The sequence below is a fragment of the Lygodium microphyllum genome, chromosome 9, assembly GCF_053477565.2.
Source record: "Lygodium microphyllum isolate KBCC chromosome 9, Lygodium_microphyllum_v1.1.10, whole genome shotgun sequence".
NCBI classification, from domain to species: Eukaryota; Viridiplantae; Streptophyta; class Polypodiopsida; order Schizaeales; family Lygodiaceae; genus Lygodium; species Lygodium microphyllum.
The window spans coordinates 126,013,936-126,032,745 of record NC_141143.1 but is presented as its reverse complement, the minus strand read 5'-3'; the positions used below and the strand labels follow the sequence as shown (position 1 = coordinate 126,032,745).

Sequence of the window (18,810 nt, the reverse complement as noted above, 5' to 3'; positions counted from 1 at the left end):
AGTCTCAATAAGCGCAGGGGCAATGCCCATCTCTGCTCTTACTGTCACATGTGGCCCTGACAGCTTTTTGACCAGCCTCATTCATGATATCATCATGACAAGTGGTCTCACCCTCGGGTGCCAACCATCACAAAGGTCCTCTCTAGACCATTGTGTCTTGCTAATGGATCCCTCCTTTTATGGTAAGATTGGGCCCCCAAATCAGAGCACCATATCATGTTGTTGGTATGACCAATGTGTCAACGAGCCACAATTGGTTGCATGGTTCTTGAATCTGTACATGTGCATCCTCAAGGCAGCATAGCTACAAAACTACTTTAATCACAAAAAGATTCACCAAAACACCTTTTTTTCAAGATGAAATATTTCGAGGCTGAACACATGGTAACTGAAACAGGAACTGAAACGTGTATTTGTATACAACATGTAAATATGCAAGCATGCTACATATTCATGCAAAAGGGTACACTGCAAATTGACACCACACTTTCAAGTAAATAAGGTCAAAAATTTTCAGCAAATCAAAGACAAACATGAGATTTATAACAGCATAACTGAATCATTAACATCAATCATGATCATTGTTTCAATCTTGAAATAGGTTTCAACTTCAAAGTGTTAGCAAACATGTTTTCGTGTGTTTCGTAACAGCATAATCGAATCATGTAACATTGATCATGACCATTGTTTGAATCTTGAAATAGGTTTGAACTTCCGAGTGTTAGCACACATGGTTTCATCTGTCTTTTTCCACGTCCATCTCCTGCTTGTGAGCCTCTGTCTAAGTGAGATGAGGACCTCTAGAGCTCAACACAAACTTTTTCCATCAGTCTTTCTGTATTGATAGTAGCCTTTATTTTAGGCACATCAAGTGGAGATTAGGGTCATAGTTGCCAATAAACCTATTTCATAAGGTTAGGAAACTCATTTTATACCAAGGCATGTCATAAACATATGAAACACCTATTTTAAAATTTCATAAATGCCACACCCTAAATGTCTTGGGACTTCTGTAATTATTGTTTATCATGGATTTACTTAAAACATTGACATCGATATTCACATTGATTGCCCGAGTTTTGTTTTGAGTTGTTATCCATGATGATTGCATATATTGATGGCTCCTTTTACAACTAAAGTTGATGTTCGGCATGGATAGTGGAATGTGATGCATGCAAATATTGATGCTATGTTGAATGTTCATTTCCATTGTATAGAATAATGAATAATGTCAATTTGTGTTTTCTATGTCTCATGAGTCATACAATATATGTATATAAATCTTTCATACTTTTTTATATCTCAAATGAAACCCATTTCTAACATCCTACGAAACTCGTATGAAACCTATGAAACCTGTTTCAGAAACCCTTGGCAACTTTCTCCATCCTGTCCATGGTTTCTTCTGTTCACTTCAATATGTCATGCCACGTTATTGGCCTCTCCTACAGCAGGCAACATCTCCTTTCTGCTTTTTGTGGACATTCCAGTCTTGGGCAACACATTTCCTGCATGTGGGCATCATTCCTTACTGCTGGACGGACAGTTAAAGTTACCTTTGCAACAACCAGTCATTTGCATTTCAGATATGCTGGATTCTCACATGGTGTCATCACCAAGTGCAATGCACACAGCCATCTAGCAGTCTGATGTGTTTTTACTCTCCTGGTGCATTTTTTTCTCTCTCCTCAGTCCTATCTACATCTTGCTCAACCATCCAAAAGAACTCATCACCAGGTACAGGCAGCAGGCTTCATCAACATGCAGCTTTCCTTGCTGCATTTTGCAGTTTTTGGACACATTCAAACCACAATGACCATGAAGACTGCCATGATTGGGAGGATCGTAACAAACACCACCATGATTGTGAGGATCACAAGGATTGATCTGAAGACCAATGGGACCATGACGTGGATTAAGATGTGGGCCGTGACCGGACTCCCTCCCATCCCTCATCTCTTCACCTTTCTTTTTGCCCTTCCCCTTCACATCCTCTATTCCATGGATGCCTATCATAGCAGCCCTAGTGCAAGAGCATGTCCTCCCCAACCTCTTGGAGAAAGACAACCTTGATGGCTCCAATTGGGCCAACTAGTCTTGCAAGATTGAATGCATTCTTGACACCTTCAACCTTTGGGACTTTGTAATCATCCCTATTCAACGTTCTATTGTGGACCCTCCAATTGGTTCTACAATGGATTCAACAACCTTTTGGGATAGTCTCTACTCTCAAGCAAGTTCCTTCCTCTTCCTCAACTACCAAGATTCAATTTTCATCCATGACACACGTTCAACGCATTTGCACTGCCTAGAGTTCTCGACCCGAATGTCTTCGCTCTACCATGTCAAGATCTTTGCACATATGATGACACTGGAGATGAGGCTGGGATAGCTCTTTGTCTTCGCAAATTCCTGTCCATGAAAGATCACATCACCAAGATGGAAGCGATTAGGGAAGAGCTTGCATCCCTCTACAAGGTGGCTTCAAATACATGGATATGACATTCTTGCCACATCTATCATCCGCGAATGTGATGTTTTCCACACCAGTCTCCTCACCTCGTGTTCAAGACATCATCACCTGGGAGGAGTTAGTCCCTGTGGCTCTTGAGCAAGGTGCATACATAAGGAGACTAGATGGGGTGGAGCAAGTATAGCTAGCCATGCTTTGCAGCATCAACATTAGGGAAAGGACAAACTAAGAAAAAGAAAGGAAAGAAATCAAATTGAGGTCCTCTTTGGACTTTGATTCTCAACAAGAAGAAACATGAAAGGGCTTTTCCAAGTGCCCTCATTGTGGGAAGACCTTCCCCACACTGTTCCATCTTCTCTGGTATTTTGGCCTTCAACCACACCCAAGATCCCAAAAGGGGTGTTAGCAATCATGTTATTCTCCGTGTCCATCTCCTGGTGAGCCTCAACTAAGTTAGACGAGGACTTTTGGAGCTCTAGCATTAATTTTGTTTGTCATTCTTTTCCATGTATATTTAGCAACATTCATCCCAAATGCTTGAGGTGGTGGTAGCACATTGGACACCTTGATCTAGTGGTTATTTATCCATGTAGATCTGACCCGCCCAACATTAACTAATGACACATGGCATTTTCCTCTAGTATTTTTGTCATTTTCATCCAATCGGCTGATTTTATGCACATCCAACTTGCATTTAAAGCAAGTTGGCCAATCTTATTTATTGGCCTATTAAGGTAGCTGCATCCTCATTCATCATCTTCTCCACCCACTCTACATTTTTCTCTCTCCTCCCTCATCCTCTCACACCCCCTCCCTCCCTCTCTTTTCTTGGTGAAGAAGCTTAAATTAAATAAGAGTATTTGGATCAAGCCTTCTGAGCAGCCAAAAAAAATCCTAGCAATCACAAGTGAAGCCAAAAGGCCACCAAAACACAATGCACAGCCATGGAGCAGCCACTTCAAGGAGGACCACGTCCACCAAAAGCATGGAAGAAATCTGCCACAACAGTAATCCTCGACCATGTGCCACATGACCACAAATACCCAAGGCCGATCAACAATAAAGACATTATGGATGCACCAAATGTTCCAAAGAGCACTTCATCTAAGAAAATGAAAGAGATAAGGACGATCTGGCTGCAAATTGATCAAAGAAGGCATCTTGCCCATGACCTAAGAACGGATGGCTGTTCACTGCTGCTAAGTCACCAAGGACCACGCACAAGAAATAAAGCTTCTTTCTTGCAATAGGGCAAGAGATGAAGAGATGACTCAAGGTCTCATCACATGTAGTGCAAAACATATAGCTGCCATAAGAGATCTTGCAAGCCCATAGCATATCCCTAGTCAGAAGACCCCCAAGAAGCAACGTTCATATTAAAACTTACCCCTGATAAGGAATCTTGAACTTCCACATTTCTAGAAATGTATCCCACCCCTTTCATCTACTATCCCAAACATGCCATACTTTCTTGGCTCTCTTCGTGACTTATCTCTTATTCTCTACCATCTTATGGTAAATCTGATTAGCCAGCCAATCATCTACCATACTTTCTTGGCTCTCTTAGTGGCTTATCTCTTATTCTCTACCATCTTATGGTAAATCAGATTAGCCAACCAAACATAAAGCAGATGGGCTGCACCAATTCCAAGAGAGGCTTCTTGGTCGAAGGAAGTAACACCAAACAAAAATCGAGGTGTTGGAACTGGTTGTGCACTATTTGAAGAGGGTTTGAAAGAAGGTGGAGAAAAAGGTCATGAAACTAGTGAACAGGGTGGCATTGTGTCTCAAGGATTCTATAACACCAAACAAAAATCGAGGTGTTGGAACTGGTTGTGCACTATTTGAAGAGGGTTTGAAAGAAGGAGGTGGAGAAAAAGGTCATGAAGGTGTGGCGGCTTTTCACTGCTAGGGACTGATAGAAACTAGAGTTTCTAGAGCATCTCAAGATGTAGCACACCCTGTGTCTAAACAGACATCAGTTGCCCTAGCCTTATTCATTCTAGTCAATGAAATGCATGTTCTATTGCTCAGTTGCTCTTATCCATATGTGGGTGTGTCTTTCATTGTGTCATGCTTCAATGTATCTAGATTTTGGTTCCCAAACATGGAGCAGACAAAGCCTTCTAAGACAGCATTACGCATCTGTGTAGATGTCATGAAAACACCTAGCTTCCTTGAGAATGTTAAATGCCTCAAAGTAAAATAGTCTTCTGAGAAAACTGATCTACAAAGTACTAAATTCCTTAGCTTAGCCAATTCCGTTTCCTCTATTAGAATTTCATCTTACGACTCAAGTGTATTTCTAAAGTACAAGATTGACAGACCATCTCTATCACACGTTGAAGGCTGCTTATGCCAAACGAATGACCACATTGAGCCACCATTGCATCATCCATGAGCATACCTCTACAAGAAAAACAACTGCCTTTGAGCAATTTATAGAAGCCCTTAATGTCAAAGGGTTTATTGAAACTACCATTTATTGGAAACAATCGAAACAACATTTAAGTGTGTAATCAAATAAGTCATTCCCCAATACAGAAACAACACAGCTGTGCACATGCAAGCCAATTCAAGGCCCGCAAATACACATGCACGACAAACACAAGCATAACAATTTTTCATTGCCTTGTTTGTACACGTTAGATAAAAAGAATGATTATCCTCAAAAAAGATTCAAGAAGCAAGCTAACTATGGCATAATTCATTCCTAATCCCTCAGCCAACAGAAAACACGAAAGAAGAAAAGTACATCACAAACCAGGGAAACGAGTAGTGTGTTCGTTGACAGGTCAAAAAACTGTGCTTAGCCTAGCCAAAAATAGGCATGCTCTTGCATGGGTGAACATAAGTTCACTGATCTATTCACCCTTTTACATTGCCTCACATCTCTTCAATCATCCCTGCTAACATACACTCTGATAACGTTTGCCAAAAAGCAAGGATCCTCCACTGTTCAGGTGTCCAAGGTGGGCAATACCTTCCTAACCTCTGTTTGAATGTTGAAATTTTGCATTTTCCAGATTCTCCCGATCCTTACAGTGACAAATCGGAAACTCTACATCTGTACTAATTTGGTTAGAGACTAACAATGCCTACAAGATATCACCTGCAGAAGGGAAACTGCCAAAACATTGAAATCTAAACAGATTGCGTCAAGTGGGACCAGTCCATTGAGTTTGGGGAAAGTTGATTTTCCTTATGAAACTTTCCTTCCATTAGTTACACGAAACATTGTACAGGCGTCAAAGGGAAACAAAAAGAGTTTTGCTAGCAACTGTGCCAGATGGCTAGCATATATCCAACATAGAGCTAAAGAACAGAGAATATACGGGGAAGTGGGGTAGTCCCTGTAGATTGCAGAAGCATGCTGGATAAGAAACAGACTAGGGCTGCATGTAGCTTATATAATACAATGATGGTCCATGGTGCAATCTGTAGTATGTACATTATATCCTGATCCAATGTCTTTTAAATCCGTGTACCTGATGATCAATAAATAACTGGAAAGGCTAAGTGTAGATCCAATATCAGTAAGCCAGCTTCCAAGTTACCAAACCAGCATAGAGAGATTGTGTTGGCAAATGTGCTGACTCCAAACATCACATTGGCTTGTCCCTATGGACCCAAACAAACTATCATAAGAGCTACACTAGCACTAGGATCAGTATTGTTACACCCTTAGATGTCTAAATGGGTGCTAGTAGTATCGGTCACATCAGTCATAAAGCGACCTAGTGCAAATGCACTAGGGACAATTTAGGATTAAGGCAGCTGAGTCCTATTTATAGGACTCCATGCCCTATTGTGCACATCATTGTGTAATGACTACTCCTGGACTCTTAGCCATAGGCCATCATATTGGTACACTAGGACAATGTGGGCTGGTGGTATAGGATACTAGCTCTTGGGATGTGACAGTGGCTCAGTTTGCTACTAGCTCCCAAGCTTAGAGGTGAGTTCGTTTGGCACTATGGCTAGGAGGTGAGTCTAACATAGTGCAAAGCTTTTGTGCAAGTTTCTTCAATAGTGAAGACAACCGGGGCCTAGGGTCCAAGGCCATGGCAAACCATCATTAGCAACTGGAAGACACTATTGCACAGACAAGTATTAACAATTGGTGGCTCATTACTTTCAATCTCAATGTTAACATTTAGTGCCATGATTAATGTTATTGTTACATGTTAACACTAGCTTGAACATTACTATTAATACATTCACATCAAGTTTTTTTCTTCGTCTTTTGGGGCGGGGTGGGGGGTGGTGGGGGGGAATGGGGGATGGGGGATGCAAAGAGAGAGTGAGAGAGATTGATGTATCTCATCCACACTCTCAATCTTGTGTGTCGTTCAGTCCCGGGGTGCCTCTTGCACACTCATCCTTTCTATTTGTTGATTCCATCATAATTGGTATATCTATGATGGCCTAGAGCCACTTTGTAGTCTTGTTTTCATATAAATTTTTTTGTAACTAATAGAAACAACCCATTACAAAAAAAAGTGAGATTAATGTGATGGTGTGGAGGAGAGAGAGAGACTATGGGGTAAGTTGAGAGAGATGGAAGAGAGTAAGAAACAATGACAAGTATGTCGGGGAGAGTACATGTGTTGATCGAGAAGAGAGAGAGCGAAAAGGGAGTATGCCATTAGCTTTTTTACAAGCGCCTATCCCAGTGGTCTTTGCCCAATGTCAAGGCTCGTCCATGTGGTGCTAAAGGGTAATGCAGCAATAGGCTAGGACCATGTTGACAAGCGGCAACACTACAATGTAGGGGAATTTGATGGAGTTTTGACCGCTTGACATAGTATTTGCATCGGAGGAGGTGTCTTCTCTTTGACGAGTTGGAGCCCACATGGGGGGTCAAGCCATTCCTTGGAGTGTTTACGTGGAAAGATGTGTAGCATCCTCCATTGACCCTCTCGCCATTGAATTATTATGATTCCCTCCTCAAAAGAGACCTTAGCAATTAATGTTTGTTAGGGCAAGGGAAATGGGAAAAAAGGGAGGGAGGCATGTATTTCTTTTTTTTTAGGTTGGGGGGGAGGGGTATGTGGATGTTAGCAATGTACATTTCACAGGTGTTTGGGCATTCATTAGGCATTGTACTAGGTGCCTTATGGACAGTCGAGTAGTCCATTTTGGGGCTAGCTCAATTGTCTAGCTGTTGAGCTAAAATACGCTTTACAGCCGCTTAGGATTTTTTAAATAACCCCAAAACATGCTTAATTTGTTGGGAATAAAGGGCCACCATGCCTTTAATGCATGCTCGGGTGTGAACACACCCTTAGCACTTGTACTTTAGTACTTTACATATAACTATCACAAAAACCTTAAAAAGAGGTACAGTCTTTGTACCCACACATTGTGCATCTCACTCTCTGCTATTGCTGCTCGCTCCTCTCTCTCTCTCCGCCATTGCCATTGCCATTGCTGAAGATTGAATCTTCACTACATGTAGGCCACCACAAACTAGTATCAGAGCTCAAGGCCATTCCAAAAGAATTTCTGGATCAATTTCCAGCTCCTTGTATCTTTGTATCTTCTCACAATCAAAGAAGCATACAAATACAAAGTGTTCACCAAAATTCTCCTCTTCGCCTATTAGCATGGTGAGAAAATTGGGTCCAAAGATCTTGTCCTTGATCTGATATCAATGTAAGTGCTAGGAAAAACGTGAGAATGACAATACTTTGAACTTAACCAACTTGATCAATTATCGCCATGAAAAATTAGAAGAGAGAGAGAGAGAGAGAGAGAGAGAGAGAGAGAGAGAGGAGTCGACACCACATTGAGAGGGGAACTAGCCCCTCCCACTTTTCAAGAATTTATTGAAACAAAACCACGGGTACCAAGTGCCTGAACCATATACAAAAGGGCTGATTTGTTGCAATTTTGAAAACTAGGGTTTTGAAACCCTAATTTCTGCAAACTCTAGGCAGCAAGCTGATTCTCTTCTTTAATGCTTAAATTAGATCAAGCTAAGTAGGAGATATTAGCCTTATCTACTGTCCTACCACTAGTAATGTGGCAAACATCTTCACCAAAGCTCTTCCTCGCGACAAATTTGAAGCATTTCACAATGCTTTAAATTTAATCTCAGTGGATGATCCTTATATGCTGATCACTTTTCATTCCAGGGGGGGTTTATTGGGTTTGACTCACACCTATGCTCACAGAGGAGTATTGGTGATCTGTGGTAGGACACTAGGGCACTTTTTACTCTCCTTATGAGGTTTTTTCCCCCAATTATATTATCTTCTATTTTATGTGCTTATGTTACACAATTTGGTCACTTATCGTATTTTATATCTTTTGGGTGTGAACACACATTAACAACCCTATGGTTTAAGGGTACTTTGTACTTTCATAACACTCTTGGTAATTGCATCGGTTGTCATGCTGTGTCTTCACTATCTCACTCTCCACTATCAACTGTGTACTCTCAGCTGAGCTTCGATCTTCCATTCCTCACACCAACCGATCTAGATGTAGTAGCAAAGATTATTGGGAGGGTGCAAACTCAACTATACATGATGGGCAAGTACTCTTCAAACTCCTCCTTTATCATGTGACTAAAATCTGGAACAGGAAAAGAAAAAGAAGGTGAAGTTGAAGGTGGGGTGTCCTCTTCCTCACCAAGTCCATAATGCTTCCTCAAGGCCTCCAACGATGAGAAGCCTAATAAGACATCGTGGGATCCCGAGAAAAAGGTATCCGAGTATCAATTACATGTCATTCATGTATCTCGCACAAAACCAAGCCTCCATAATATTTGCAAGGTACTCTCTACAAGAGCATCAGCTTTGATACCATGTGAAGATATGCTAGGGTTTGCAATGAGGAAACACAGAAAGTACATCCACGAATGAAACACAAAGACTCGGACAATGACGTGCAAACCTCAAACCCTAAACACAAAATGCAAAAACACAAAAACAAACCGAGAAAAAAAAGAACTCTGAATGAATGAATCAATGGTGTAAATGAAGAAAAGAATGTACAAGATGCTCAAGGGCAGAGCTGTCTGACAACTAGTGGCTCTCATGGGAGCGGGTTGAGGGAGGTGTCTGTGTGTTGTCCATCAACACGGATTTCAAGTGCAGTAACCACCAATTGGAGTAGAGAGTGATGAAGAAAAGTGTTAAAAACATAAAAACGACCTGCTGAAAATGATGAAGCTGATCGCCAGCAACAATGGAGGACTAGGCGACAACATAGACTACATAGTAGCAATCGCTAGGGGTTGGACTAGTGGAAGAGGGTTGATGGCCAAAACCTACAAGACAAGGATGGGGCTAAATGGTGGGCAACCTATCTATTTATAGACATGAAAGGATCCTCCCAATTTAGGGTTTTGCATATGGGACATAAAAACCATGAACACTACAAGTGGTTGCCAATCAATGTCATCTTTAATACTTATTCCTTACTATGATAGAATAATAAAGGGAAGGTAGGTCACACATTGTGAGTGTTGGGAGTTCCCATACACCAATCTTGCTCTCTCTTGTTCAAACCTCCATAGCTCTTGCTCTTGCTCTTGCTTCCACTTGTGCTCTTCTCTCTCTCTCTCTCGCTCCTACTCACCCTTTCAAAATCTCCTTCTATGAAGCACCACATCAACAAGATGGTGGAGTTACAAGACGAGCTTGCATCCCTTGGTGGGTGATCTCATCAGAGGACATGGCAATGATTCTCATTACTCACCTTCCATCTCCAAAGTATGATGTCTTCTACAATAGTTTACTCACCTCCACAATTTGGGATAGTATTCCACAAGAGAAGTTAGCTCCACTTGCTTTGGAGTACTAAGAGCAACTCAAGGGGATTGGAGCAAGTGAATCTAGCTCTACTAAGGCTTTACTGTAGGTTCAACAGGGTGAAACAAGAAGAACAACAAGAAGGCTAAGAACAAGAAGTAGGAAATCCAAGCCAAAGTATCCACACTGTGGGGAAGGTACTCATCCTAAGGAGAAGTGTTGGCAAAAGTACGCTCATTAGAAGCCATGCACCAAGGATGGTGCTAACCATTCGAAAGCTATGCCTACCACTACAAAGTCAAGTCTTCGTCCATTTGTTCAAGGTCAAGGATACCACACTTGCTTCTTCTACATCGAAGAAGCCATGGCTCGTGGACAACAGTGCTTCAACCCATGTGACTTATCATCAAGATTAGCTTCAAGGTCTTCACTCCAGAGGGGTAACCATCGCCATTGATGACAATTCTTCCATACCAATTCAAGGAGTAGGTACCATTCCCTTGCCATATTGTCAAGTCTCTTTATCGAAGTACTTTACATTCCTAGTTTGGGGTTTTACCTTTTGTTTGTTTGACACAACTAGGGACTCGCATGGTCTTAATCCAAGATGCATCTACAAGGGTATACTATGGACAAGTAGGTACTCAAGAGGGTGGGCTCTACAAGCTCGCTACTCACTACCCTTGTAGTGTGGTCTTCACATGATGTCAAGTTACTTTGTTATGCCTATTATGGACACCTCAATTTTAATTTCATTCAAAAAGCATCCTAAAAGAAGTTGGTGGGGGGGCTTCAACATTTCCCCCCAAGACCTTGTGCCCTAGCTACATTTAGGGCAAGCACCATCAATAGCCTCTACCTCTTGGAGAGTATCTACTATCCTTGAGTTGGTTCACATATGCGGATCTATGAGCACGGTCTCCTTTGGGAAGGCCAAGTTTCTAATGCTAATTGTTGATGATTTTAGCAAGTATGTGTGGTCCTACTTTCTAGACTATAAAAGCAAGGCTTCTTCAAGGGATGTTTAGCTATCAAAGGGGGAGTATCTTCTTTTAATAAGGGGGGGTGCATCTATGCCTAGGGGAGTTCCTTACCCACAGAGGTATTTCATAGGTACACGAGGCTTCTAGGTCTCCATCGTAGAAGGAGCAGCCCGTTGTTGTTCCCCGATGGTTATAATAACTTATGCAAGATTTGGGAGTTACTCATTTTCTTAAGACCCCAATGGACCTATGCAAATCAATTGAACTACAGGCGAGCAAGATAGTTCACTCTGCATGAACTATGCCCTTATGTCCAAGATACTATAGGATCGTGAGCCTGCCACCATTGAGAAGGCTCTTACATAGGATGTTTGGTGTCATGCTATGCAAGAGGAGCTCAATTCTATCAAGTAAAATTTGACTTGGGAGTTGGTTCTACATCCAAAAAAGCAGAAGATGATAGGTGTGAAGTGGATCTATAAGATCAAATACCTAGTTGATGGCACCTTGAACACACAAATTAGGCTTGTGAAGGTTGGCAACCGACCAAGGTTCTCCTTCTTCCTATGGCCAGTTACCAATCATAAGCTCATAGTTGGCTAGGTATAGAAACAACAAATTGGAATGCTATCCATGACGGTACTTCATGATACCATAGCAGTTTTGGGGTGAGTAAATTGGTATGGAGAGGAGCTCAATCCTATCAAGCAAAATTTGACTTGAGAGTTGGTTCTACATCCAAGAAAGCAAAAGGTGATAGGTGTGAAGTGGGTCTATAAGACCAAATACCTAGCTGATGACACCTTGAACAAGCACAAATCTAGGCTTGTGAAGGTTGGCAACTAACCAAGGTTCTCCTTCTTCCTATGGCCAGTTGCCCATCATAAGCTCATAGTTGGGTAGGCATAGAAACAATAGACTAGAATGCCATCCATGATTGTACTTCATGATACCATAGTAGTTATGGGGTGACTAAATTAATGTGGAGAGGAGCTTGCAAGATTCTTTGTGGAGTAGAGCCACGCCTATCTGTCAAAACTAGGACAGCATCTACTTTATAATGGCAAGATGCAATACAATCTTCACCATTGAAGCTCGCACCTGCATGGTCATTGGCTTGGGGGCCTTGCCCAACTAGTAGGTTTATCCCAACAAGCCCACCCCAAAAGACTATATCTATGTGATGTAGCTACATATGCTCTAGTCATGCGATTAAGCAATATTACTTCCAAGTTACTACTTGAGTGTATTGGGTTTGACTCATGCCTATGCTCATAGAGGAGTGTCGGTGATCCTCGGTAGGACACTAGGCACTTTTTACTCTCCTTACGAGACGTTTTTCCCCCCGGCTTTATTCTCTTTTATTTTATATGCCTATGTTACACAGTTTGGGCACTTATTGTGTTTTACACCTTTTGGGTGTGAACATAAATTAGCAACCCTAAGGTTTAAGGGTTGTACTTTGTACTTGCACATTAAACTCTTTTGGAGTCATGTCTTCACTCTCACACTCTCTTCACTATCAACTATACTCTCAGCTGAGCTTCGATCTCTGTGCATCCTCTCATCTCTCACATTTGGTATCATAGCAATCCAAGAGTCATAGTACCCTCCTGCAAGTAACGAAAAACATGTTTCACAACTTGCCAATGTGACATACGTGGGTAGTGCATATATCTGCTCAAGGTTGAAACTGCAAACTGAATGTTTGGCCTTGTGTTGCATAAATAAATGAGACATCCAACTATTGGAGCATACGTATAGATATCAAATAAGTTATTGTCATCATACAAGGACAACTTGAGTCCAGTCTCCATTGATGTACAACTAGCTTGCAATCCTGTAAGTCAAACCTCTCAAGGAGTCTACCAATATATCTGGATTGTGACAATCCAATGCCTCTAGCATCATGAATGAACTGAATGCCCAAATAGTAGTGCAAAGGCCCTGAGTCTAACATCTCAAAAGTTTACTGCAAACTTTGTTTGAATGCTGAAATCTGATTAGCATGTGTCTTTGTGAGTAGAAGATTGTCAACACAAAGACATATGACCAGTAAGGATCCCCCCTCTTTACATACATAAAGTGTAGACTCTAATGAGCAGTTAATGAACCCTTGGCTGAGTATAAAGGCATCAATTTTTGCATACCAAGCTCGGGGAGCTTGCTTTAAACCATACAAAGCCTTTTTCAGCTTGCATACCAAGTGTTCGGATCCCACAACTACAAAATCAATGGGCTGCTTTACATACACTTCTTCTTGAAGTTCCCCATGTAAAAATGCAGTCTTAATATCAAGCTGGACCAACCATAATGGGCAGCCAAAGCAACCATAGGCCTACTCGTAGTCATGCGGAATGTAGAAGCAAATACCTCCTCATAGTCAATGCCTTTCTTTTGTGCATAGCCTTTGGCCACAAGCTTAACTTTATACTTGTCAATGGATCCACCTACAATTCTTTTCAGTTTATAGACCCACTTTGTACCAATGGCTTTCTTCCCAACAAGCAAGGTCACTAAATCCCATGTTTATAGACCCACTTTGTACCAATGGCTTTCTTCCCAACAAGCAAGGTCACTAAATCCCATGTTTGATTCTTTATGATAGAATCAAACTCAGCTTGTATTGCTGCCATCCAATGCACACTTTGTTGTGCATCCTCAAAACATTCACGCTCCTCATCATTAAGTGTATGCGCTGCCATAACAAACTTCATTGTATTAGCACCATCATGCACACGCGCTTGTCTTCTAGTACGACTAGCAATAGGAGCATCCAAATGATTATCTTTCATAGTCTACAAGTACCATCTAGGCATCTGCCTAGCTTCTTGATTGTGTACAAGCTCCTATTGGAACCTCAAATTCAGTATCTTGCTGAATATTCAGATCAGCCATAGGCTGAATTTTTGCATTACTCAATGAAGCAGCTTGCTAAACATTATGTTCACTTGTTGAAGCTCTAACTATATCACCAAAAGAAATGGGCAGCAGCCCTTCAAATACATTGTTGGCAGCCTGATATGTATCAAAACTAGCAATCGATAATTCTGATTTTTCATCAAAAACCACGTCCCTACTGACAAATACATTCTTGGAGACAGGATCATACAATCTATATCCTTTACTCTCACCACTGTACCCTACAAAAATGCATTTAACAGCCTTGTTGTCCAACTTCTTTCTTAGTACCTTGGGAATGTGAGCATTTGCAAGACACCCAAAAGTACGAAAATGTCTAATAAAAGATTTCCGACTGTTCCAAGCCTCAAAAAGCATGACATTATTTAATGCATTGGTAAGGCACGTACTCAAAACATGGCAAGCACACATAACTGCTTCCATCCAAAACCTACGTGGCAAACTCTTTGCTTTCAGCATGCATCTGGCTATCTCCATGAGTGATTGATTCTTCCTCTCTGCAATCCCATTCTACTGTGGAGTATATGTAGTAGTGTACTGATGGACAACGCCTTTCTGCTTCAAAAGATTATTTAGTATGAAAGACATGTATTTCCCCCCCCAAGTCATGACTTCTTTATCTCTAACCATACATTTGCCATCATCAAATGTGACTTGCAGACTACACTTTGCCAAAGAAAAAATAGATCACAAATTTCTTTTTAATGCCTAGCACTGATAATGCATCCTGCAAATGGAGAATAGAGTATCAATGGCTATCAACATAATCTCCCCAATACCTCTAATAGGGTACGATGCATTGTTGGCACACTGCACAGACTTGCCAACAGGAGCTACAATAATAGAGCGTAAACGCCCCGAAACAATGTAGTATGCTTAACAATTATGATATTCGCTTGTTTTCGAGATTTAATATAAAAGAGAATGAATACTTAAAGCTGAAAATGAAAATTACTCACAAAATTACAACCATGAAAATGTAAAAGTAATGGACACAAGATTAAGGGTTGAACATGGGCAACCAAAACCCCCCCCCCCCCCGCCCCCCCCCCCCGAAGGAATGTATTTCTACTCAACCCAAGTCCCTTAGGGAAGAGCTCAGTTACAATCAATCTGAGAGTGAAGAGAAGTAATTCTCACTCTCACAAGATCATACAAAGATATACAAACACACATGCATTATCTATTATGCAATGATAAGAACTGATTTCTTTACAGTATGAGAGAAGAAAGGGAAAATCAACCTTTCTTCATCATTGATCAGCAATACATGGATAGGGCTTGCTTCTTGTTGCTAAAATGGAAGAAAGAGCTCAAGAAGGAGGTCCTTTAATGAATTTACAGGCTTGCTATCCTGTAAAACAGCAGTGATAGAAGAGGGAATATGGAGGAATTCGATAATGGAGAAGTGGGGAGTGATGATGGGGATGGATGGGGCCAATTTTTGGCTATCTGTGGGTGTTGTACATGAGTTTACAGCAAAAAAAAAAGATGCTGAATGAAAAAAAACAAGCTCTTATTTATAGGAGAGGGAAGAGCTAGTACAAAAGGGGAAAGTGGAGTAGCACAAGACAAGTGTCCAGCCACATGTCATGAGATGTGACAAGTGGTGGGACACTTGGAAACTTGTGTGACAAGTGTCTTGACACTCGTCTATTCTCTATGGCCTTCCTTTTTGGGTTGAATACTGTCAAGAATAGAAACAACCAAATTTAGTAAGCACAGTCAGAGTACAGAATTTACTATTTTTAGAATGGCATCCCTATTTTTTAGGACTAGCATTTTTAGGCTAATTCGAGGCTCCTAAAATTTAGGGACCTCCTAAAATTTAGGGACCCCCCCAATATGGGTGTCATATAAAAGCTTTTTCCATGTACATCGCAAAAACGGTATCAGAATCTTCATGTGACTTTCCTATGCAAAGAAATGTGTATTTCAAGCTTTCAGCCCACACATGCACATTGTCCAAGCATTTCATGATCATGCCATCTTGTCAATTGTAACTGTCTGTTCTAGCGGATCTAGCCCACACTTCAAGGTATCAATCCTTTCTGTGTGCGAGTCTAACCCTGATATGCGTGAGTTCTGGTCACAGGCGCCCAATCGGCCATATAGGTGGAAGTGTGACCTATCTTTTCTCTAACCCACCGCGTGGGTCCACCATAACCTGTGACCACTCATCAGTGGCCAGCTCCAATGCACTTTTCTTTATATCTAATTAGTGCAAAGGAAACAAATTTAATAAATCATTATATAGACAAATTAATGAAAAAGGATACAAATTCTGTTTCTATAGAGTTGTGACATAGAGGAAAACAAATCCCTACGGGATGTAATGTGCCTAGAAGCACCACTGTCCAAAAACCAAGTGCTCGCATCCTCAATAGAGCTAAATCCTCTATCAGCCCAAGAAGAGTCATGATTGCAAGTGTAGAAACAATAGTCACGGTCTACCGTAAAAGACGCGGACTCAGTAGTAATAGAAGGTGCATTACAAGCACACATCCCTGACGACTCCTCCTCCTCCTTGGCTATGCGCTTCCTACATTCTAAGATGTAGTGACTTGGCTTATTTGCATTCATGTTGATTGCTTACTTTATGCAATTTAAACATCATCCAAATCACAACTTGGATGGCGCATAGCTGAAAGGTGAAAGACACTAGTAAGAATAAAGAATACCTCAAATGCTACCAAACAAGCATGACATTTCATTCTATCAAAGAACTTGAAACCCTATTGGACACTAGCTTAAACTCCCAAAAATGGTTGGCCAATATGGAATTATCTTAGGCTTGGGCCCAAAATGGACCCTGCTCCACTTGAAACAGTCAATTCTTGAGTCGCTAATACTAATCTAGAAGCCCTTTAGCATACTTGAGGCAATGCCAAGCCTACCTAAGCCATTTCTTGTCACCTGGCTAATGGATTGTTCAGTGTGTGTACTAGGATCTACTAGGTGACCAGTGGTGAAAGGGGCTTGACAAAACCAACAAACAGTCACCTGATAAGGAGAGTAGGGCAATGGTCATGTCCAGTATCTCCCAAATGTCACTTACTTTTAGTTCAACAGATCATCCAAATGATCCTTTCCAACTCGCTTGTGTGTGGCATCTATACAAATGTCATGTAGAATAACAGATCAGTCCAAGTTCCAACCATTCCATCCTCACTGAGCTCATGCACAATGTCACATGACATTCCAGTGTCCTTTGATGAGCATAGCACATGGTCCTTTGAACTATCATGCAACTTCAATTGTTGCATTGGCAAAATATTAAAAGGGCCACAGCATGGCCCATGATGCATTTCTATTTTCCCTATTCCATTGCATGCAGCTTACAAATCTCACAATAGCCTTTTCTTCCTTCCCACCAATGCAGCTTCTCTCTTCGTCATTCCTTTTGCAGGCAGTCCAGACCATCATAATTGCCCCCCAACTCAACTTTTTGCATTCGAAAATTTTAGTCATCTCTGCCTTACGTGGCATTATTTTATTTTTCACTTGTCACCTGATGCAGCACATGTGGTTTTCCTCTTCACCTCATTTGCTTGAATACACACCATTCTCTGCTGTCACCACTTTAGTCTCAGAAATGTCATGATCAATACTTCTTGTTCCTACCACATTCACAATCTTTTTTGGACATTTATTCTTCTCAGTTGATTTTTCATGAGGACTCCACTCCAATACTTGTCATTCGATGTTTTCAACAATCTCAAATCAAAGCACAGTAGTTGGCCAAGAGAATCTGGTGCCAAGTGGCATCGTTATTTGGATATCATTCCCCTAGCTCAGCTCAGACATCAGTCTGGATCACCAACAAACCCTCCTTTTGAAATGGTTAACATCATGTTGACCCCCAGTTCATCAATGAAACGATTGAGGCTAGTGCTACATCTGCAAATTTAGTGAAAAATGGCACAACCTGCCAAATTTAGCTGTGCCTCCTCCAGTTTTACAAAAGTAGCTCAAAACCAAGGTCTCCGCCTCTGACAAACTACAGTTTTCAAATTGCAAATAATCCAGATACGTATGAAATATATGGCTTGAGAGACAGAAATTTTGTTTCAATCCATGCACATACAAGCAAATCTCTGTAGATCTATCAGTGCTCTCATACCAAAAACTTGAGGATGAGAATACAGCTCATTCACAATTATCCCTAATGACAAAAAGGATCCTGTGCCTGAAGTCTCACAGACTCACTCGAGAATGGTTATAAGGTCCTAGCTAAGGCCAGTGGTGTTCATCTTCACCTTTTCTATATTCTTCACCTCAGCAAGTTCACTTTGAAGAAAGTCGTGCAGTGGGAATATATCATAGCCTTCTACAACCCCATTCCCTTCCATGCTGTACCATGCATCTTGTCACATCCAACTCCTCATGTGACGTTGGAGAATGTGGCTATGTGGCACCTACAACACTTCTTGAACAGATAAATGCACATGAAACAAGAGATGCTTTTAAGACCTCTGACAGTTTGGAGGATAAGTCAAATTGCTGGTGCACATTCTATCTGAGGTATCATAACATGACAGAGAGTGGTTTTAACAAATCTACAATAAAACAAATGTCGTCATATCTGCAATGAAACAAACATAGAAAAACCTTGATTTTGCGATTTAGTTTTAAATGAAGCAGATGACATGCTCACAACATCAATTTT

General features: G+C 41.1%; 2 protein-coding genes across 4 annotated transcripts in view; one reads left to right on the top strand and one right to left on the bottom strand.

Moving 5' to 3' along the window:
- LOC148031555 (proteasome assembly chaperone-like protein) overlaps positions 1 to 18,810 on the top strand; it is a 275,937-nt gene that overhangs the window by 81,256 nt on the left and 175,871 nt on the right. The gene's annotated exons all lie outside the window — the stretch shown is intronic.
- Positions 1 to 18,810, bottom strand: part of LOC148031557 (uncharacterized) — a 67,839-nt gene that overhangs the window by 47,080 nt on the left and 1,949 nt on the right. For all 3 annotated transcript variants that reach the window (XM_087685096.1, XM_087685094.1, XM_087685097.1), the window contains exon 2: positions 4,801 to 4,882. In XM_087685096.1, the coding sequence (XP_087541222.1) occupies positions 4,801 to 4,882 (82 nt within the window). The remainder of the gene's footprint in view (positions 1 to 4,800; positions 4,883 to 18,810) is intronic.